This window comes from Pygocentrus nattereri, chromosome 10, assembly GCF_015220715.1.
Source record: "Pygocentrus nattereri isolate fPygNat1 chromosome 10, fPygNat1.pri, whole genome shotgun sequence".
In the NCBI taxonomy this organism is placed as follows: Eukaryota; Metazoa; Chordata; class Actinopteri; order Characiformes; family Serrasalmidae; genus Pygocentrus; species Pygocentrus nattereri.
Genome location: NC_051220.1, coordinates 9,652,498 through 9,671,870, shown reverse-complemented (window position 1 = coordinate 9,671,870; position 19,373 = coordinate 9,652,498). Strand labels below are relative to the sequence as shown.

The 19,373-nt window shown below is 39.6% G+C and overlaps 1 protein-coding gene across 1 annotated transcript in view; it reads left to right on the top strand.

Annotated features, from left to right (window-relative positions):
* Positions 1-19,373, top strand: part of atp6v1ba (ATPase, H+ transporting, lysosomal, V1 subunit B, member a) — a 55,235-nt gene that overhangs the window by 9,783 nt on the left and 26,079 nt on the right. The window contains exons 2-6 of the mRNA XM_017704990.2: positions 13,207-13,262; positions 13,727-13,825; positions 16,093-16,186; positions 16,343-16,420; positions 16,563-16,702. Of these exons, the coding sequence (XP_017560479.1) occupies positions 13,207-13,262; positions 13,727-13,825; positions 16,093-16,186; positions 16,343-16,420; positions 16,563-16,702 (467 nt within the window). The remainder of the gene's footprint in view (positions 1-13,206; positions 13,263-13,726; positions 13,826-16,092; positions 16,187-16,342; positions 16,421-16,562; positions 16,703-19,373) is intronic.

The following is a 19,373-nucleotide window of genomic DNA, read 5'->3' as shown; positions in this document are numbered from 1 at the left end:
AAAGATTCATTGTTTGTATTTCAAAACTGCACTTGAAATCACAAGAGCCGCAATTTTTATAATAGCCTACGTTTTTCAACAATGCTGTCAACAGATTTGAAGTGGGGAACCACAAACGCAAAGCTTGTGAACCATTTGCATGTGAAAATATTCACAATTTAACCTGCCAGGTTGCCAGATCCTAGCAATCTTGGCCAAAAAAAGAAGCCCTGCACCTTAATTTCTAGAACGTTATCACATTTTAAATGGCCATTGGTGTTGATCAGAAAAATTACAATTAGAGATTTTTCAAATCAGCTCTGCTGGTTTGTGTGCCTAAAAGTTGATGTGTGAAAATTACCCATTACCCCTAAAGTACCTGCTTAACACCTGTAGATGGCAGTATCTGTGAATGGCCCGTCCATTTTTCAGTGCTATAGCTTCTATATCCAGCTTACAGTTCGGTATACATCTGCTGCGGAGGAAATACGACCAGCTCCAGCTCATATTTGTTTGTGATACAGTGATGTATCGAGATATATTGGACAGTAATGCATGTGTCGTGTATAATGAGTTAGTTGGGCCCATTGTAGATAGTCAATAAAAGGCGTAAAGCGCTAGTAAAGCAAGACCATCCCAAAATGTCCAGAATTAGGACATAATTACACGCTGTCGCAGGGATTCGTCCTCGCTTCCGACGTTTCATTTGTTCGCGCCGTTCTCTCCGGGTTCCTCGTGCCGGGCCTCTTGCCGGTGCGATGAGCTGATCTGTTCACACGCTCGTGGTAAGTCAGTCGCCTGTGACTATGAAAGCGACAAACAAATAAAGCGAACACAATACTCATCTAGCTTTTGATAGCTGGGACCTTTTTTTTTATCTTAATCATGTCATTTGCAACAAAGGCAATTAACCCAGACTGTCTCCGCTCTTTGTTTTATCTCTGAATAGACGTTTAAATGAAATGAAAAGACATTCAGCGCGGTAATGGTATTTCTGTGAAGAAACAATTACCCATAATGACACGGTTATAAACAAATCTTTCAGATGTCACAGCCTGCTTTATTTTGCCTACAGTTTCCTGTTTCTAATCCTTTTGTCCGCTTGTAATTAATCAATTGTCGTGACAGTGAAAGAGAAAGCCCCCGGTGGGCGTTTGACTTTGTCTTGCCATCAAAGAAAATGAAATGATTTGAAAGAAGAGTATAGAATAGTTGACTTTCAAAAATAGTATCCAAGTCTCCAAATTATGTACCACTTAGACTGAGGGGTGAAGAGAGAGAGAGGGAAGAAAAAAATGCACCCATTATCCTGAGCACAAAGCGCCACGACGCAACGCGCGTTCTCTTTTCCTCCGTTCAAGGTTCCTGTTGGAAACATTGCACTAAGCACGTCGTGCAAAGTTGTTGGTCTCGTTTGTTTGTTTAAGGCTCCAAAATAGAAAAGTCTCTCGTATTTAGTCATTGTCTGGTGTTCACCTTGTATATGTAGTGAGATTCTCAAAATTATTAGCTTATGGCATATTTGCATGTAAAGTTTGTCATTGCACTGTGTTTCTATGTATATGGGTAATGAGAAGCTTATCTCTCTGGATATTGAGGTAAAAACTGATCCACGTAGAGCAGCTGGTGCATCAAGCGCAGTGGCGTACAAGGTTGCATGCAGCAAATATGAGAACAGTTGCTTCCACACCTGGTAGATTCAAACCACGAAAACTTGCTGTTTTTATTGTATTGTGGAAGAACAGAGCAGAACAGTTGGGTAATGGTGGGCTATTGTGCTGAACCACAGCTACTCAAATGTGGGCCATTAGGCGAAGTTGGCCCATTAGGCCCACCTGAACTGTGCCCTCACAAAAGTACAACAAAATGTTTTTATACTATGTATATTTTACTACATTCTCATTTTACTTTTAAATTTGTACTTTTAGAAGCATTTTAGTCACAAAATATGGCGCATTTTTTAAAATATATATATTTCAATATTATGTATCTTCTGTAATATTGTTTCATTTTTTTGGCCCTTGGCCTACCAGAAACTTTGTGCTTTGGCTCCCCAAGACAAAGCATTTGGGTGCCCCAGTGCTAAAATGCCATTCGTTCAAATATTTTTAAAAAATGTAATGAAATTTTTGTACATTTTTCTCTCTATAAAGAAATGTTACATTTCTCCTTAATACTAATCCAGCTAAATGTAGTCCTAATTTCACAGTGTTCTAAATGTTTATGTATCAGCATCAACTGATATGTGCATGAAAAGTATCGGATCTTGCCATTGAACCAGAATTCCTGTATCGGTGCATCCCTTGCAAATACTCTTTGCTATTTACTTCTTGATAGTTTTGATATTTTTCAGTGTTTTTTTTTTTTTTTTTTTTTTTATAGTTAAAACTCAATGGAAAGGTTTTTTTTTTGATATACAGGAAACCCCAAAATTAGACATTTGATAACTTGGGATGCATTTTCTGAGGAATGCTTGGGCAAGGAAAATATCATCACTGTCCAAAGAAAAATTTTTTTAAAATTATTTTTACTTTTATACAGCATTTCAGCATGAATGCTCCAAGATTGCTTGGCATAAAATCTCTTTACACTAATATGCACTGGAAGTAAAGAATGTTTTTGCCCTCTCCTGTAAAGTTACCACTTTGGAGATGCTTGTTTTTCTTTAGACGGCGACGATATGTGATTTTTCGTGTGCATATGTCTGTTCTGACAGAATATATATGCAAACAAAAAAACGGAACTATTCCTGTTTGAGTTTACTGCACTAATGCCCTCTGTCTAAATAGTCATATTTTCCTGTTGTGTGCCATCATGCATCATGTTCTTTTTTTTCATATTGCCCACCCCACGTCTCCACTTTTTATTCTTGCTAATATTGTTATAATCGTAACATCTTTGGGCCTTTCTATTGGTGCAGTGCACTCTTAAGGAGGGTAAAAACACAGAAGTGGCAGATTTTAAGAGATGCTTGCAAACTTGTTGCAGGCCCGGGTGTTTATCGATCTGTTGCCAGGCAGAGTCCTGCCAAATAACGTGCAGATTGCTTTGAGCATTACAGCCGTTTCAGTCTATTGTAACGGCGCCACTTTGCTGCCTCCTTTCTCCAGAGAGCGGCAGAGGGGGTTAACCAGTTACCTCGGCATCGCTGACAGCCCTTCAGTCCGGCAAACACGACCAACAACACACAGAGTCCTCTGATTACACTCGGTCCAATCAGCGCGAGTGTGCGGGGTGTCCTCACTTTGCCGCCGTAGCCGCTACCTGTGGGGTAAAAAGCATTCCTCTTTGATGGGGTGTCATCACTCTCAAGAGCTTTGTTAGGACAGCTACCATTATGCCAGGCTGGCCTGTTGGGGCTGGGATTGACTTGCTTTTTATTTTCTCTATTTTCTGGATTTGAATTATGTTTTATAATTGCTTTTATGGTAAACCTTGGACTGTACCAAACGAGCAACTCGCTGCTGCTTTAGAATTTTTTCATATATCATTTAATGCAGCTGGCCTAAACTTTCCCTGGCTGTGTTAATGTATCTGCCAGATGTATTCCCATGAATAAGGTGCCACATGACCTTCTACGGCTCTTAGATTAATGAAGCGACACTTGTCGCACTTTATTTATTTATTTTTTTTCCTCTTTTCAGTTCCCAGCACTCTGACGGCTTTTGAGGGTTTGATGCAAGATATTTCAGGCTGGCGTTTTATTTATTTCTTTATTTTTTTTGGGATGAAAGATTTATACTCCCATTTTTTTGGATACTCAAAGTTTTGAATTTTGATGCATTTTTGTCGGATTCTTGTACTTTTGAGTTCAGGGAGCTGCGGTGCTGCTGTCAGTGCCATAATTGGATTCTGTCTGTTTACACTGAAGCCCGTATGAATGCCATCATGCCCCCGCCCCCGTCAGTTCGATTCACAGGCTTTCATCCGTGCTTTTTTTTTTTTTTTTTGCTCATCCTCTATTTCTCTTTTTATCGTGTCTCATTTTGCGATTTTCACACATAACGTTCGGAGCTTCTAAATACGATTGAATCGAGCCACAATTACGTCTCTTAACGCGAAAGCTGGTGCAATTATGACAAAAAATAATTGATTATTTTTGCAGAAATGTGTTAATGTGTGTTTAGTCGGAAGGACATTTTTGTGCCTTTTGAAAAAGCCTTTATTTGCATGCGGTGTATTGAGGCCGACGCTCACTGTTCAGAAGAATGGCTGGCTAATTCAGTTAACGCGCTGCTTTTCGATGTTCATTCTGTACACGTTTGCTTTAGTCGGCCACTCGATTCATGAGAAATGGGCATTTACCTTATTGCAGTCACATTCAGAGTGTAATTTTGCGGCGGGGATGTAAATGTCCGACTTCATTATGGACCTTTTCTTCATTTTGTAGAACGTTGTAGCTAATGTTTCTGAGCTGACGCTGTTGTAAGGCCTTATTTCACATCGGTCGGTTTGATTCATAGTGCCTAACTTTTTTGTGTTTGTCTCACGAAATTGTTGATCCCTACACAGACTAACTGTTGAGTATGTCTCACGTTACCAGTTCATGTGCTCATTCTTTTCCCTTGACCTCTATTAGCAGCACTGTTGGAGCAAAGCCTTGTATTCCTGTCTCTTTTGTTGGTTTTACATATTTATTTTAAAAAACACCAGCTGCTCTTTTTTGCTCCTTATCTTGATTTTCATTTTGAATGGATTGACCCGAGATGGTCCCAAATAACTTGCCATTATGTTTTGTGACATTATCTTGCATTGAACACTGGGGCAGACCCCTCCTTTCGCTGGAGTGGGACCCTCAAGGGAACATAACTGTACAATAATCCATTGAAATGATATTTTCTAAGTTGCATTGTCTCCACGCTTTTTATTTTATTGTTCGGTTTTAAAATATTAGATTATGAAAAGGTACAAATATATACTTGTCACCTGGAAAAACTTATTTAAGGTGCACAGTTGGAGCTTAAAACCACCGATGTACCTTTGAGGGAACATTTTATATTGTTCGTACTTTGATGGACCAAACATGTACCTGCACAGAACCTTTATTTCTAACAATAAAGTTAAGAAAAGTTTTTTTTTTTGGATTTGCAAAGTGGTGACTTGCTTCTAAAGTTATTCACTGATTTAATCTGTTTAATGATTAGGTTCATTTTTCATTCATTACTCTCATAAATCTTATTCTGTTGATATTGTTTTGCTGTGCTGTGTCTACCAGAGGGGGGTGATCCTTGGTTGCTCTTAAGGTTTCTTGCCGCTTGGCTTGCTCATGTGGGGCTTGGACCCAAATTTGTAATCTGTTTTAATTGATTTGAAGTGATTTGAAAGAAAATAATTTAGTGTTGCAGCATTTTCCAGTAGAAATGATGCATCTTTTAATTGTCCAAAAAAGATGTCGTGAAATGAGTCTTAATTCAGTTGGTTTCAATACTGCTGTCATTCATTTTCATCCATTAAGTACTTGACTTGGTTTGTGCTCTCATGTTCTGATGATGCTATGCTCACTGTATACACGTTATCAGTGGTGGGAAAATCAATGAATTTTAAAGTGTACATAAAACATATTAATAAAGCTTTAACTTTCACACCCAAGCTTTAGAACTGGCTTTATAACCAGTGTCATGCAATGAATCGATGAGGCTGTCTGTACAAATGTTGTTACGCAACAAAGTCTGACTTCTTGTTTCTTCTCCATCTTAATGATCCATTTTCCCTTCGATCCATTTTTTTTTTTATTCTGCCTTACCTTCACGCAAAAAACAAGGGAAGAAACCGTTGCAAGGACGTGGAGAGTGTGACGACGAGCTGGAGGTCGAATATAAATCTCTTTTTGTTCGACCTTTTCAGGACTAAAGGAGGAACGTGGTTTTCTGTCAATGATTCATCCAACCTTGAGCCGATACTCAACCTTGCCAGACTTCTGCCGACAACGCCAGGACGCTGTTTTGGCATTGGAGCGCTGATCTCTTGTTTGGGATCTGTTGTTTTGTTTTGTTTTTTTTTCCTTCTTCTTTAATTAAGAACTCTGCCGTGCATATATGTAGAAACAGTCTAGCAGGTGTCATGGGTCGAGTTGCATTATGTACGTATGCCTGTTTGGTGCCCTTCCGATTCCAAACCGAGGGCAATTAGCGCTCTGTTTACACAGCGTCTTATAGAAAAGCCAGTGTGTTCGTGGAAAGAAAGGAAGATCCCGAGAAGAAAACTATGAATTGCAAGCAGACCATCACTGTTACAACTGCTTTTGTCTCGTTAATTCGGGGCTTTTTGTGATGCACCCGCAAAAAAAAAAGAAAAAAAACAGCAAGCCTGTCCTTTACAAGCCCCCCCTCCCCTCCCCGTTCTCACCCAAACGCTCTCTCTCCTCAGCACCCCATCCCTCTCTTTGAGAGAAGGACTGGGGAATGTGTTGGAATGCTCTGTTCCTCTTTTCTCCGCCACTTGAATGGGCCCTTTTAGTATTTCACACCAAGGTGTCCTTCAGGGCGTGAGGTCAGGCTACCAAAACAGCTCCTAGCGCCGGATTAGAACCAATTAACGTCTCTCTGGACAATGGCGCCTTGGCAGCTCCGCTGGGCCCGGCTCTGACCCAGTGCTGCCGTTACACAGCCGGCCCTCGCACCGTAGCCACTCCAGCTGAAGTGTCCCGTGAGAGGCGGGGACAGTTTTTCAATCCTAATGGGAAATGTTGCTACTTCATGCCTTGCCAATGTATAGCCATTTTTTTAATCTTTTTTTTTTTTTTTTTTATAAAAAGCAAAGCCCTCTTTTCTCGAGGTGCTGAAAGGGGCTTGAGTGCAGAGGCCGCCTGGTTCATCACTGTCACACAAACTGTGTAAGGATTGGCTCATATTGCCGCTTGTATATACATTTTCCCCTCTTTATTTGGTGTTTGTTTAAATTTTACAGGGTCTTATGTGATTTATGTTGACTAAACTCTTGTATTGTTGTTTCATTGCTGCGATTTTCTAGAACTTACTGAATTCATAATGAATTTCATTCATTTATTCCATATTCACTGGTTGAGATGTAGACAAACTCATTTCAGAGTGGTTTGGTGTGAAATGGTCCAGTTGTCTTTTACAGTGGTGGTGATGGGAACCAGGGGTCACCATGACTACAACACAGATATAGCACTTTTATTACCTGTCCAGAACCACCTGTGAACTTGCATGTCTTCTGAGTTTATGTTGGAATGTTTATGGAAAATCTAAAAATAAGTTATTTATTTATTTATTTTTCCCTGGGGTGGGGGATGGGGCGGGGGGTTATGTTGCCTCACAACCATATCCCTCAACCTTAAATAAATTTTAAAAAATCATTTTTAGTATACATTTTAATCATTTAAAAATAATTTCAAGTCTTCTAAAACTATCATAAAATAGTGCCTCAGACATCAGGCAGTGAATTCATAACCGTTTCACATCATAACTTTCTGTGAGGGAGCTTTTAGAGGTGGGCGTCTGGTTCCGGTCACCACCACTGTGAATGCTTCTGGCACCAAGTTTCTCTGGATTGAAGAGTTTTCCTTTGGGGACTTTTTTGCGTCACAACACATTGGATATGCCACTCCACCATGTTTGGAAAGAATAAAAAAAAAAACAAAAAACACCAACAATTTTAAACCAAAACTTTCTCAAACCATTTCATGTAGTAACTTTCTGTGAGGGAGCTTTTAGAGGTGGACGTCTGGTTCCTATCACCACCACTGTGAACATTCCTGACAGTTCCCCTTTAAGACTAGGCTTATGGTTCGGCTTATTTCGGTGGACACGAGACGCTAGACTTGTGTTCTTGCCTGAAAGATTTCAGTAGCGTTATCCATTAGTAGTGTGTGTGTTGTGTTTTGAGAGATGTTTAAGAGGTTGATGCACAATTATATGGTGGCAATTTTCCTGCATCATAATTATGATCACATCTCGGTAAATAGCCATATGAATCTCTTTTGAAACATATGGGCAATTTGTAGGGTAAGTGTAGCTATTAAGTCCATTTTATAAACACATTCAGTGAAAGCACGAACCGCAATTTGTCTGGGCTGGGTCGAAAAGGAGGCGTAGAACAAAACCCATAATGTCTTGCAAAACGTCGGAATTTGCAGAAAAACGCATGTTTCTGCGCATTTGTGAAAAGGGCATTATTTGGTGTTGGCCATGATTAGGCTGGTGTTTTTCTTTCAGAGTCATAATGATAATTATGAGGCTAATCTTTTATTTAGAGGGGAAAATGTGCACTCTGGAGATCCAGGCAGGGATGATGACGATGACGACGACGACGATGATGATTTCATCTGAAGCCTTTTGGATTATTTATTTATTTTGGGCAGCACGTGTGAAGTCTCTTCGCTAACTATTGTCACCAGGCTGGACACAAGTACTCACTTTTCACCACAAGATGCGATCACACCGGCCACTTGCACCATCGTTGTTGTGGTGCTGTGCGCGAAAGTTTGCGCGCCCATCGTCCAATTCCATATTGTTGATTTAAGTGTCAATCGGCTAAAACATCCTCTTTAGAGGACAGACGTCTGCTCATTTTAATACATAATTACTGTTTTTGTTTAACATGTACAATAATGTTACGGCACATTTTATGGCTTGTTATTTTTATATGTGTTCTAAAATGTTAAACTCTGCGCACATTTTCTTTTTATTTTTTTTAACTTATCAAAATGCCATGTTTTAGGTTTGAACTTATTTTGACTGCAAAAAAAAAAAATCAACAAATCATGTCATTTGACTGGAGTGTTCAAACTTTTGCTTTTACAAGTTTTAGTTATTTTGTAGTTAATGAATGTTTTTTTTTTTTTGTCCCCCCGTTCACCAGTTAGTCATGCAGTCTTTAATGTAATTATGAAGTCACATAACAGCACCAGCTGGATATAGATGCTTAGATGTCTCCTCTCTGCTTCCTGAGTTCTGACGGGGAGTGTGTGTTGTAAGTTTAGTGGGACGCTCAGCTGTGATGTGTCTGATCGAGTGAGCAGTGAATTATTAATACTTCACAGGCTCAGTTGCTAAAATCGGCCTTGTTTCAACGTTAGCGAAGCCTTCGCGCACAGCTGAATCATTTTCCCGCTTGAAACGAGACAAATCTGTCAGCTTTCGTGTCCTCGCTGAGCCACAGTCACAGAAAAGCGAAGGGGGTCTGCAGGAGAGGCTGCTTGTGATGGTCTTTCATACGTATATTATGACTAGTTTAAGCAGTATATGTGCTTCTCATGTAGTTTCATGACTTTTGTATGTTTGATACCTGTTTTGAAGTTGAATTAAATTGTATACAGCTTTAAAAAAAATGTTTGAGGCAGTAGATTTTATAACTTAGAGCTTGCTGTCTGGCCAAAAGTGAAAACAGCCCACTAAGACAGAAAGAACTTGTTGTGCCTCTTTTGGCTTTAAAAAAAACATCAAAGAGAGTCTTGATATGTGAAACTGGTTTGTGTTGATTAATTTTATTTATTTATTTATTTATTTATTTATTCATTCATAGCAGTGCACATCAGTGACTAGCTGAATAACTGCTTGAACTGGATAATATAGTTCAACAAGTTGACCTAAACAAAAACCATTAATGTCATTGCTTTATTTTAGTGGTAATGCATTCATTAGTAAATAAACTGGATTTAGGAAAATGTGATCTAAGTGAAGTTAAACAGATCTCTTTAATATTATTGCATTAGTAAAGAGTGTACACTGCTGTCAGTGTCTGTTCTAGATGATGTAAACAAATAAAATGTCTAATATTATAAGTTATAGGTTTCCGAACTGGATAGTGAATGTTATTGGATATTTACCAACACAACAGTGTTATTTCTTTATTTAACCCTCTATTAATCGATCGTGAACGTGAGAATAGAAGCGAAAAAGAATTAGAATCTTATTTAATTGTTTAACCCTTTATAATTAATAGCCAGCGTGCAGCTGGGGTCTGAACTGGTTAGAATAGACTAACAGAAGTTGAGCAAAGTAAGAACATGGACGTTTACCAAAAGAAAAAATAGCTTTAAGCATTAATAGTGTTAATGAATGAATGATGCTAGCAACTTTGCAAGAGCCGACCAAAGCAAAAAAAAAAAAAAAAACATTAATGCTATAAACTGTATAATGTAAACTAAGAGTCTTTTTAATATTATTGCATTATTTAAAAGTGTACAGTTGGTGGCTTAGACTGTCTTGGACCACATAAGGATTTCTTAAAACTGCTTTTCAGACTGAGCTACAGCCAACTAGAAATGTTTTATGTATGATTTATATTATTATTATTATTTTGGTCATTGAGTCGTCAGTTTAAAACTTTCTCACTTAATGTGCTGTGGTTAATGTAAGCTAGCAAAATAGCAAGAGCTGACCAAAAATTAAAGTCTTTTATTTTATCTCTTGTTATTTAAGAGTTTGCCAAGTCTGATGAGCTAGTAATGTTTGAACCGGGCAGTGCAGGCTAACAAAAATTTGACCTAAACAAAACAATATAACTCCAATACACAAACAATATAATAATGAACTCTGTGTAATAGCATAGGTGTTATCAGTGTCTGAACTGGACAATAGAATCTGTAAAAGTTGAGGACGTTGACCAAAACAAACCGGCTCTGATGTTTTTTCATTGTCTGATCCTCTGTAATGAAAAGCTTACGTGCTATTAGTGTCTGGACAATATAGGCTAACAGGAGTTGACCAAAACAGAAATATCTTTTTCTTTCCTTCCTTCTGATCCCTCCCTCCTTTCTCCCTCCTTCTCAACCTATGTTACTAATTGGGTGTGAAGTGCAGGTGTGTGTGTGTGTGTGTGTGTGTGTGTTAGCGACGTATTCAGTGCTTTCCAGGCTAATTAGAGGCAGAATGGATGCTCCCTGTTGAGCTGCAGTTTAAGGCGTTAAAGCCAGGCCTCATTTCCGCCGGGCTTTGATATGAGTGACGCCTCACACACAAAAACCCAACACACTGATGGGCTTACAACACACACGCTCACACACTCATTCATCATGTCTAAACACCCTGGGACACATGGAGACCCTGATGGACGACCCAGAACAAGCCAGAGCTGACCTCTGCTGCTCCGTCCACTCAGAAGCCAGGACAGAGAGACAGCACATTGGCTCTGGTGACAGAGTAGCTAATGTTTCCCCAGAACGAGGGGAAAGCTAAAGTGAAGACCACACCCCGTCTCTGCTGCTATTGTTAGGGCTTCTGCTAAAGACGGCCGCCCACCCAGGCCCACCCAGGACACACACCTGCAGTGTGTGTGTGTGTGTGTGTGTGTGTGTGTGTGTGTGTGTGTTCAGTTTTCATTGAAGTATTTCCTTGAATGCTGTGTTGTTTTTGGTGTAGTTGAAGTTTTTGTTTTTTTGGTCTCACTTTATTTTGCTGGTCCGCTTCAGCTTATATACAAATGTTTAAGCTGCTAACAGCTTGTATGTTGAAGTTGGTCTTGGAGGCCAGGACTTTAGAGTGAGTGTTCGCTTTAGCACCAGGGAAATGTTTTAGTTTGAGATGCGCTGAAGCTAATATCCGATCTTTTTAATGTACATATCTGTTAATTTCTGATACAGAAACATGTGTAAAATGCAGAATTTGGGACTAAATCTGCCTGGATTAGCATTACAGAGAAGTGTAATTTATTATGCAAGTTATTTCTGTAGGATTATGAATACAGTAAATTTAGTAAAATGCAGATTAGTGCAGTGTTGCCTGAACATTCAATTCCTACATTCAGTAAATACATTATAAAATAAAGCCATTCACATGGTCAGATTTTGTGTGTTTGGGCTTTTTTTATTTGTTTGTAAAAAGTGACACTTGATATTTTAAGGTTTCACCTCTTAGAAACAATTTTTTCATTCTTCCTTTGATTGAATGATTGCAGTACAGATGCTGCGAAGCTATGCTGCTATCTGGTGCTCTGGGTGGTGGGTGGGTGGGTGGGTGGGTGTGTGTGTGTGTGTGTGTGTGTGTGTGTGTATATATGTATGTAGCAGCATATAAATATAAATATAAATCTTGATTATTGCTGTCGGAACAAAAACTATGGTTTTCAGTTTTTGATATAATTTACCTTTTGTCCTTTACATTATGTGGACATTTCATGATGAATGGACAAACGGCAATGACTAAAAACAACTTGCAAAAAACATCTGGTTCCACTGACTTGGACCCTCACAGAGCCGGTATAATTTGGGTGCTGGATCACATGGTGGTGGTGTGTTAGTGTATGTTGTGCTGGTCTGAGTGGATCAGACACAGCAGTGCTGCTGAGTGTTTTAGGTCTACAGCTCACACAGTGCTAACTGGTGTCCATTACTCAGCTACATTGGCCTCGTAGCTCCAAAGAAGCAAACTTCAGTCACCAGACTTGTCTTGGTTGGTTAACTACGTTTGGGGTAAACTTCAGCTCATAAACTTAATTTTCCACCGGACTGTCAACCTTTCGCTTTAATTCTGGAACAGGCTTCAGCACCTCCCATGCTCTTCCAGTTGCCGCTACAGTCCGTGTGTAATGCTCCGTACACTCCTTCTTTTCCTCCGTTAGAGCTTTTATTACACATTCCCCCTGAGAAAGAAACGGTTCCAGCCTCTCTCCCTCTAATGTCTGTTATTTCTGATGCATTACACTCAGACTTCAGGCCGATAAATGACAGACGAGCTATGGAAAGGTGATGGTTGGTTGAGGGTGAAAAATTGGCATTCACTGTGCCTGTGTGAACGGGGCAGGGTCGTGCTTGGGTTTTGGCAGATTGAGGACCGAGTCCCTGTCTTTGCGCCTGCGGAGAGGGGACCCGGCCGGCCCTGACATTTGCACACGGAAATGCACAGAAAGTCAATTATGATGCTTCTGTAAAGGTCACTGTGTGCAATTAGACGCACAGGTGTTGTAGGACAGGCAGTGTGTGTGTGTGTGGCTGTGTGACTGAAGGTTCTCGGGGTGAATTTTGTCCCATAAAAGAGCCGTTTTTACTGTGGCGCTGGAACAGGAGACTCACCTGAGTACGAAATCTTTAGAGTGCTGGATGATGCGCGCGTGTGTGTGTGTGTGTGTGTGTGTGTGTGTGTGTGTGTGTGTGTGTGTGTGTGTGTGTGTGTGTGTGTGTGTGTATCAATATTGATTTTTAGTTTTGTGTAAATGATGTCTGTTTTGCAATAATAACTTTGTCAGATATCATCAAATACCCTGGTATAGTGATATTTTGTCAAAAGAATCTTCAGTATTATTCATGTATTTCTGTTTTTTCCTCAGCGTACACCACTGTGTCGGGTGTTAACGGCCCCCTGGTCATTTTGGACAATGTCAAAGTAAGATTTGATTTATTTATTTATTTATTTATTTTGTATTTTCATCAGTTTGTCTTTTAAATGTTTGGACCTTCACTCTTTGATGTTGGCACCTGATTGATGTTAACCTTCCTGTTTTGTTCTTTTTCTGTTGCTCTCTTTCTCCCTCTGTCTTTCTTTTCTGCGTCTCTGTTTCTTAACGTCACTCTTTTTCTCTTGTTTGTTCACTCTTTCTTTATTTTTTTTCTTCCCATCCTGCTGTGTTCCTTTCTTTCTGCCTTTCTTTCCTTCTTACCTTCTCTTTTTATTTCTGACTTTCTTTCTGCCTCCCTGCCTTTTTTCTTTCTTTCTGTCTTTCTGCCTTTTTTATTTGTCTTTCTTTCTGCCTTTCTGCCTTTATTTCTTTTCTTTCTTTATGCTTTTCTTTCTGCCTTTCTTTTTGTCTTTCTTGCTTTCTGTCTTTCTTTCTCTCTTTTTCTCTCTAGTTTCCTCGTTATGCTGAGATCGTCCACCTCACTTTGCCAGATGGTACCAGGAGGAGTGGTCAGGTCCTGGAGGTGATCGGCAGTAAGGCTGTAGTTCAGGTACGACTGCAGGGTCTCATTTAAGCCTCTACTTCAGCTGTTCTGATGACCTCGACTTAAAAAAGAAAACACACAGCTGTCATTTTGAAATGCTGAGCGTCGATTAATTTACAGTTGGATTGTTTCATTACAGGTAAAGCTGCAACTAATGATTCCTGTAATCAGTCGTTCTGTCAACTGTTATAAGATTAATCGTCCACTACTGCTTTTGGCACCTTTTAGAATTCTATGGTCCATCTGTGCTATATATATATATATATATATATATATATATATATATATATATATATGTATATGTATGTGTATGTGTGTGTGTGTGTGTGTGTGTGTGTGTGTGTGTGTGTGTATTACAGTCTGTCAGAATGACTGTGTAGATCATATGAACATTATAAAGCGCTTTTTAAATGAAACAGTAGAAGCCATATCGCCCCCTACAGTTCCTGGAGTGAATAACAGTCTGTCAGAATGACTGTGTGGATCATATGAACATTATAGAGGCTTTTTAAATGAAACAGTAGAAGCCATATCACCCCCTACAGTTCCTGTAGTGAATAACAGTCTGTCAGAATGACTGTGTGGATCATATGAACATGATGTGCTCATTTTAAAGAAAAAGATGCAATAATCTTTTTTCCTCCGTTGATTTCATCGTCTACTTGTTGCAGCTCTGCTCTCAGTGTAGACTTAGCCAGAGTAGGAAAGATGTGTGTGTATATTAAATGGCCATGAAACATTTCTCAAGTGACTGTTACTCATCTGTCCATTGTGTGGGTTTTCCACAGTGGAAGTGGTAAAGAGGAAATGGGTAAAGGCATATATGTTGCTAAACTAGGGCGGTTCTTTAAACATCCTGGTTCCATCACATGACTAGTTAATCTGAGTATGTCTAACGAGCATTTGTGTTTATGTATGAGTAGAGATAATTTCAGTAAGTGGATTTACCTAATATTTGCGGCCTTGGGTGCAAAGATTTAATCAAGCCCGTTGAAACCAATCTAACCGCACCATATTGACTGACTAATGAAGGAGGAAAGTCCTGAGTGTAGCACATTGTTTTTCTTCTGTAGGTTTCTTTCTTTTGCCCTGAGTTGCAGCTGAAAAATCTTTCTTTGGTCTGTGAATGCATTGTGTTCTCCTGCCAACTGAATTTGGAGGGACACAGGGTAGCATTTATTTTGTCAATACAGTGACTGTGGACCAACTGTAAGAGCTAGGCTTAAGAGTATTTTTGGGCTGCGGCTAGTGATGAGCAGGATTTATCAACTAACTTGTTCTGTAACCACCTATTTAGCTAGTGAAATGCTTCTGTAATTTGGTGAGGACCATGATTGCTGCAATCAAATAGATAAAAAAAACAAAGTGCATTAGGGTTGCAGTGAATATTCAGTGAATTAAGATAATTAAAATATTTGAAAAAGTAATTTAAATAACTGTCACAGTCAGCGCTCATTAGCAGGAATGCTGACCAGTCAGCACTCAGTAGCAGGAATGCCAACCAATCGGCACCCAGTAGAAGTAATGTTGAGTGACTGTCCCACTGTGGCTGGGCAAGTAGGACTATATATATATATATATATATATATATATATATAATTACTGTGATAAATTCTGTTTTAATAGATCACATAGTTTTTTCATAGATGTCGTAAGCAATTAAAGAGCTCTAATCAACGAGAACCTCATTGGTACTGTATTTACTGCAGTGAAGTGTGTGAAATGTTAAGTAAAAACTAATAGTAGTTGATGGTATTTCAGTGGAATTTAGTTTTTTTGGCCAAACTGGTCTTCCAACTTACCAGATATCAGAAGTAAATAAATATTGTTCAGTTTTTAAGACAATGTGCTTATAACGATGCTGATCCTCAGCTCTCCTGCAGTGCTCATCACCAGTACGTTTGGTTGCCTGTCAGGGTTGCCAGATTGTCGTGTTTTGGTCACTTTTAAAAATGGTGTGAATGTTGTGTACAAATTTTGTGAAAGTTTATTAACTGCAGAAAGTTCAGTCTCCAGTTCCAGTGAAGTACTGTCATTTTTGACCCGTCCACAGAGAAAAGACCAGTGCCAGTTACAAGATTCAGTGCACTTGCATGCAGATTTGTACATGTCATGGTTGATTTTTCATTTTAAAGCAATCAGTTACCCATTTTTGGGGGTAGCTCTTGTCCTTGAAAATTAAAAATTACACTGAATTTACTTTCCAGTGACTTAGTTCAGTCATCTACAGATGAGTCATGTTTTTTTTTCCATGTCTGTTTTGCAATCTGCAGGTGTTTGAAGGGACCTCAGGGATTGATGCTAAGAAGACTGCATGCGAGTTCACAGGTGACATTCTGCGCACGCCTGTATCTGAAGACATGCTGGGTAAGCATGCACAATTGGTGCAAATGTGGTAAAACCATGCTTAAAACTTACACGATCAATAGGCGTGAAAAGAAAGGGGATATTTGGAGTAATGGCTTCATATACCTGTGATTGTGCTTTAGTCTGATTATTGTGTCCTGGTCATTTTTCCTGCAGGACGTGTCTTCAATGGCTCCGGTAAACCCATTGACCGCGGCCCCATCGTGCTGGCTGAGGATTACCTAGACATCATGGGTAAACCTTCAGTTCCTTCACTTTATCCAGCTCAGCTTTCATTGAACTATTATTTATTCAATTATTCTCACTCAGCAAAAATAAGTCACCCATAAGCACACTGAGTGTTATTGACCACCCTTTGACCTTTGACATCTCTTAGGCCAGCCCATCAACCCTCAGTGCCGTATCTATCCAGAGGAGATGATCCAGACTGGCATCTCGGCCATCGACGGCATGAACAGCATCGCCAGAGGACAGAAAATTCCCATCTTCTCTGCTGCTGGACTTCCACATAATGAGGTGTGTACTTATTCATATTGTTGAAAACATCATCAATGCTGATTTTAAGAAGTTTAAATTGGAGATGCACCGATATGGGAGTTGTGTGCCAATACTGATTTTTGATATTTTTCAAATACAAATCTTCTGATGTTGATAACAATACATAAACATTTATAAAACACAGAAATCTGGGCTACATCAGCACAATCCTATTTGGCCTACAATTTTTTTTTTTTTCTGTTAATGTTGGCCCTTTTCACCATGAACTGCACTATAGTCCCCAGCATGCACTGCAGCATATGTGCTCCCACCCCCTCCCCAACAATGATCTATGGGACAGCACCACAAAAACAAACAAAAAAGATGCCAGGTGTTCTGCTGTATGGGGACATTTAAAAAGGTTTAACAGTGATCTGCAGCGAATGTAGTCTATTGTTTTATATGAAACTATTTGTTTTTACTTAAAATTATTTTTGAATCAATTATGTATTTGGTGCGTATTTTTGCTGTTGTAGTTTTGGCATATTAATGAATAAATAATGGCCAGTTGGGGTCATAGCAAAATGTTAAGGAAAAACAACCTTTAAACACAGCCTGACTTCAGATTAGTTCAGATTTTTTTAAATACGGCCTTGTTAATGGTTGAGTTCAACACCCCTGCTTTGGAAGACCTCAGAACAGAGCCACGTTTTCCATGAACCCCCAGTGAACAACATCAGCAGCTTGTGGGTGGCATTCAGTGAAACTCTTTTTTTTTTTTTTTTTATTATCTCCATTAGATTATAATAGAATTTGTTGCTCATTTCTGAGCTGTTGATTTTTGCTAGTGTCTCAGTGCCCGGCTGAACGAGAGAACAGTCTAACACGCTGTTTATGGTACTGCAGTTATTAAACCGCAGGAGACGCGTTTACATTTGGCCAGTTGTAACCCGCTGCTGTTTCTCAGCACGTTCCTGCGCAGAGTGGACAGGTGATTCCTAGTGTGCGTCTACGTGCATATGCCTGAACGAGTGCATGCGAGAGACAGAAGCCCCTGATTGCTGTTATTAGATGCAGGAGCTTTAATTGTTTTCCGCCTGTGGTGCTGCAATCGACATGGCAAGAAAATGAAATGAATGCAATTTAGTTAGCTTGCCTAGTAGCTAAGGTTACCTACACTAGCTACTCGCTTTCAACCTTGATAACAACACAAAGTAAATTAAAGGTCTTGGCTCGCTATGAAGCTTTCAGTTTAAGATGATCTGCATCAACCGTCAAACAGTGGATAACGTCACACAGCATGCCTGCTCACAGGTTGCTGTTGTGATGCTAATAAAGGTGGAACCGCTCCTCTGTCTCTTCAGGGTCAAACGCTGAGGGAAGCTGCTTGATGAGGTTTGAGAAACTGTCTGGAGTGAAATGTGCAGAGCAAACTAACAGCTCTGAATGAAATATATGGGAGCTGAAGGTCCTATTCACCAGCTTGTTTTGTGAATTTTTAGTTCCAGTTTAAGTGGTGCCACATGTACATTCTGGCACATGTGCAAGCTGTACCGTTTAAGGTGGAAAGGAACATTTTGATTACTTTGGATAATAGGAAGCCAACTGCAGCCTTGTTTGAACATCATCCATACCCACTGAAAAGTGCAGACATCTCTTCACAGCATGGAACACATTTCTATAGATAGTCTGGCATTTTCATTGCTGTTGTTCCGTTGCCGTTATTCCGTTCTTCACACTGCCTGCTGGGCTAGAACGTGGGCTTGTGTATGTAAATTTTGGTCAAGACTGTAACAGTTTAGGATGTTGGAAATGGCCTGTTTTATTGCCGTCCTTTGTACTGTTTGAGGTTCACATATGTTAGCTTTATGTACTAAACTCTCATTATTCAGCTGTTCCAATGCAAATATAGTTTATCATTATGTGGCACTTTTAAGTGCTGTCTATCTGATGGGGGCAGCTTTGAAGTCTGCCAGGTCGTTTATGGTTTTGAACTCCAATTTTGGAAAGGTTTGTTCACTTATTTTTCTTGGGCTGTATCCTCCCATAGGTAAGTGGGTGTTCTTATCTCACCTCCTCAGAATCATCTCCTGAAAATGAGTAACTTCTACTTAACAGCTGTTTTGACTTGAAATGAAATGGACTCTGACTTTTGTGCAGCACTGTGTTTATGGTGTGTAATAAATAATATAATTTCTGTTCATAGCCACGGCACAGGGGGTCGAGCAGGTGGGCTGTAGGGGGATTATGATCCTGTGTGAATGACCGAATGACTCTGACGGGTCAGTTACTCTGCGGTGGGATTTTAACGCTTGAGGTGGCTGTCCTGTCCGAACCATCACCCTTTTAGAGGCCTCATTAACACCCTCTCGCTCTCACATGAACATACCATAATAAACTGTGGAGCAGTGGCCGAGGGGTATTTGGCTGTTGGGTCCGTGGGAACGTGTTTGTGTGTGTGTGTAGGCATAATTTGCTGAAGAGTGAACAGAATGGCAGGTTTAATTACCACCTTTGCTAGCATTACATTTTTTTTGGAGGCCAATAAGGAGTAAAATATCTATGAATATGATGATGACTACTGGAAATAATTGGAAATAAACAGAAAAACACTGTTATATTAAATGTTTGGGAACTCCTGGTCAAATGACGTGTTTGTTGATGTTTTGGTGAAAATAAGTTGGCACATCCTCTGCAGAGAACATACTTC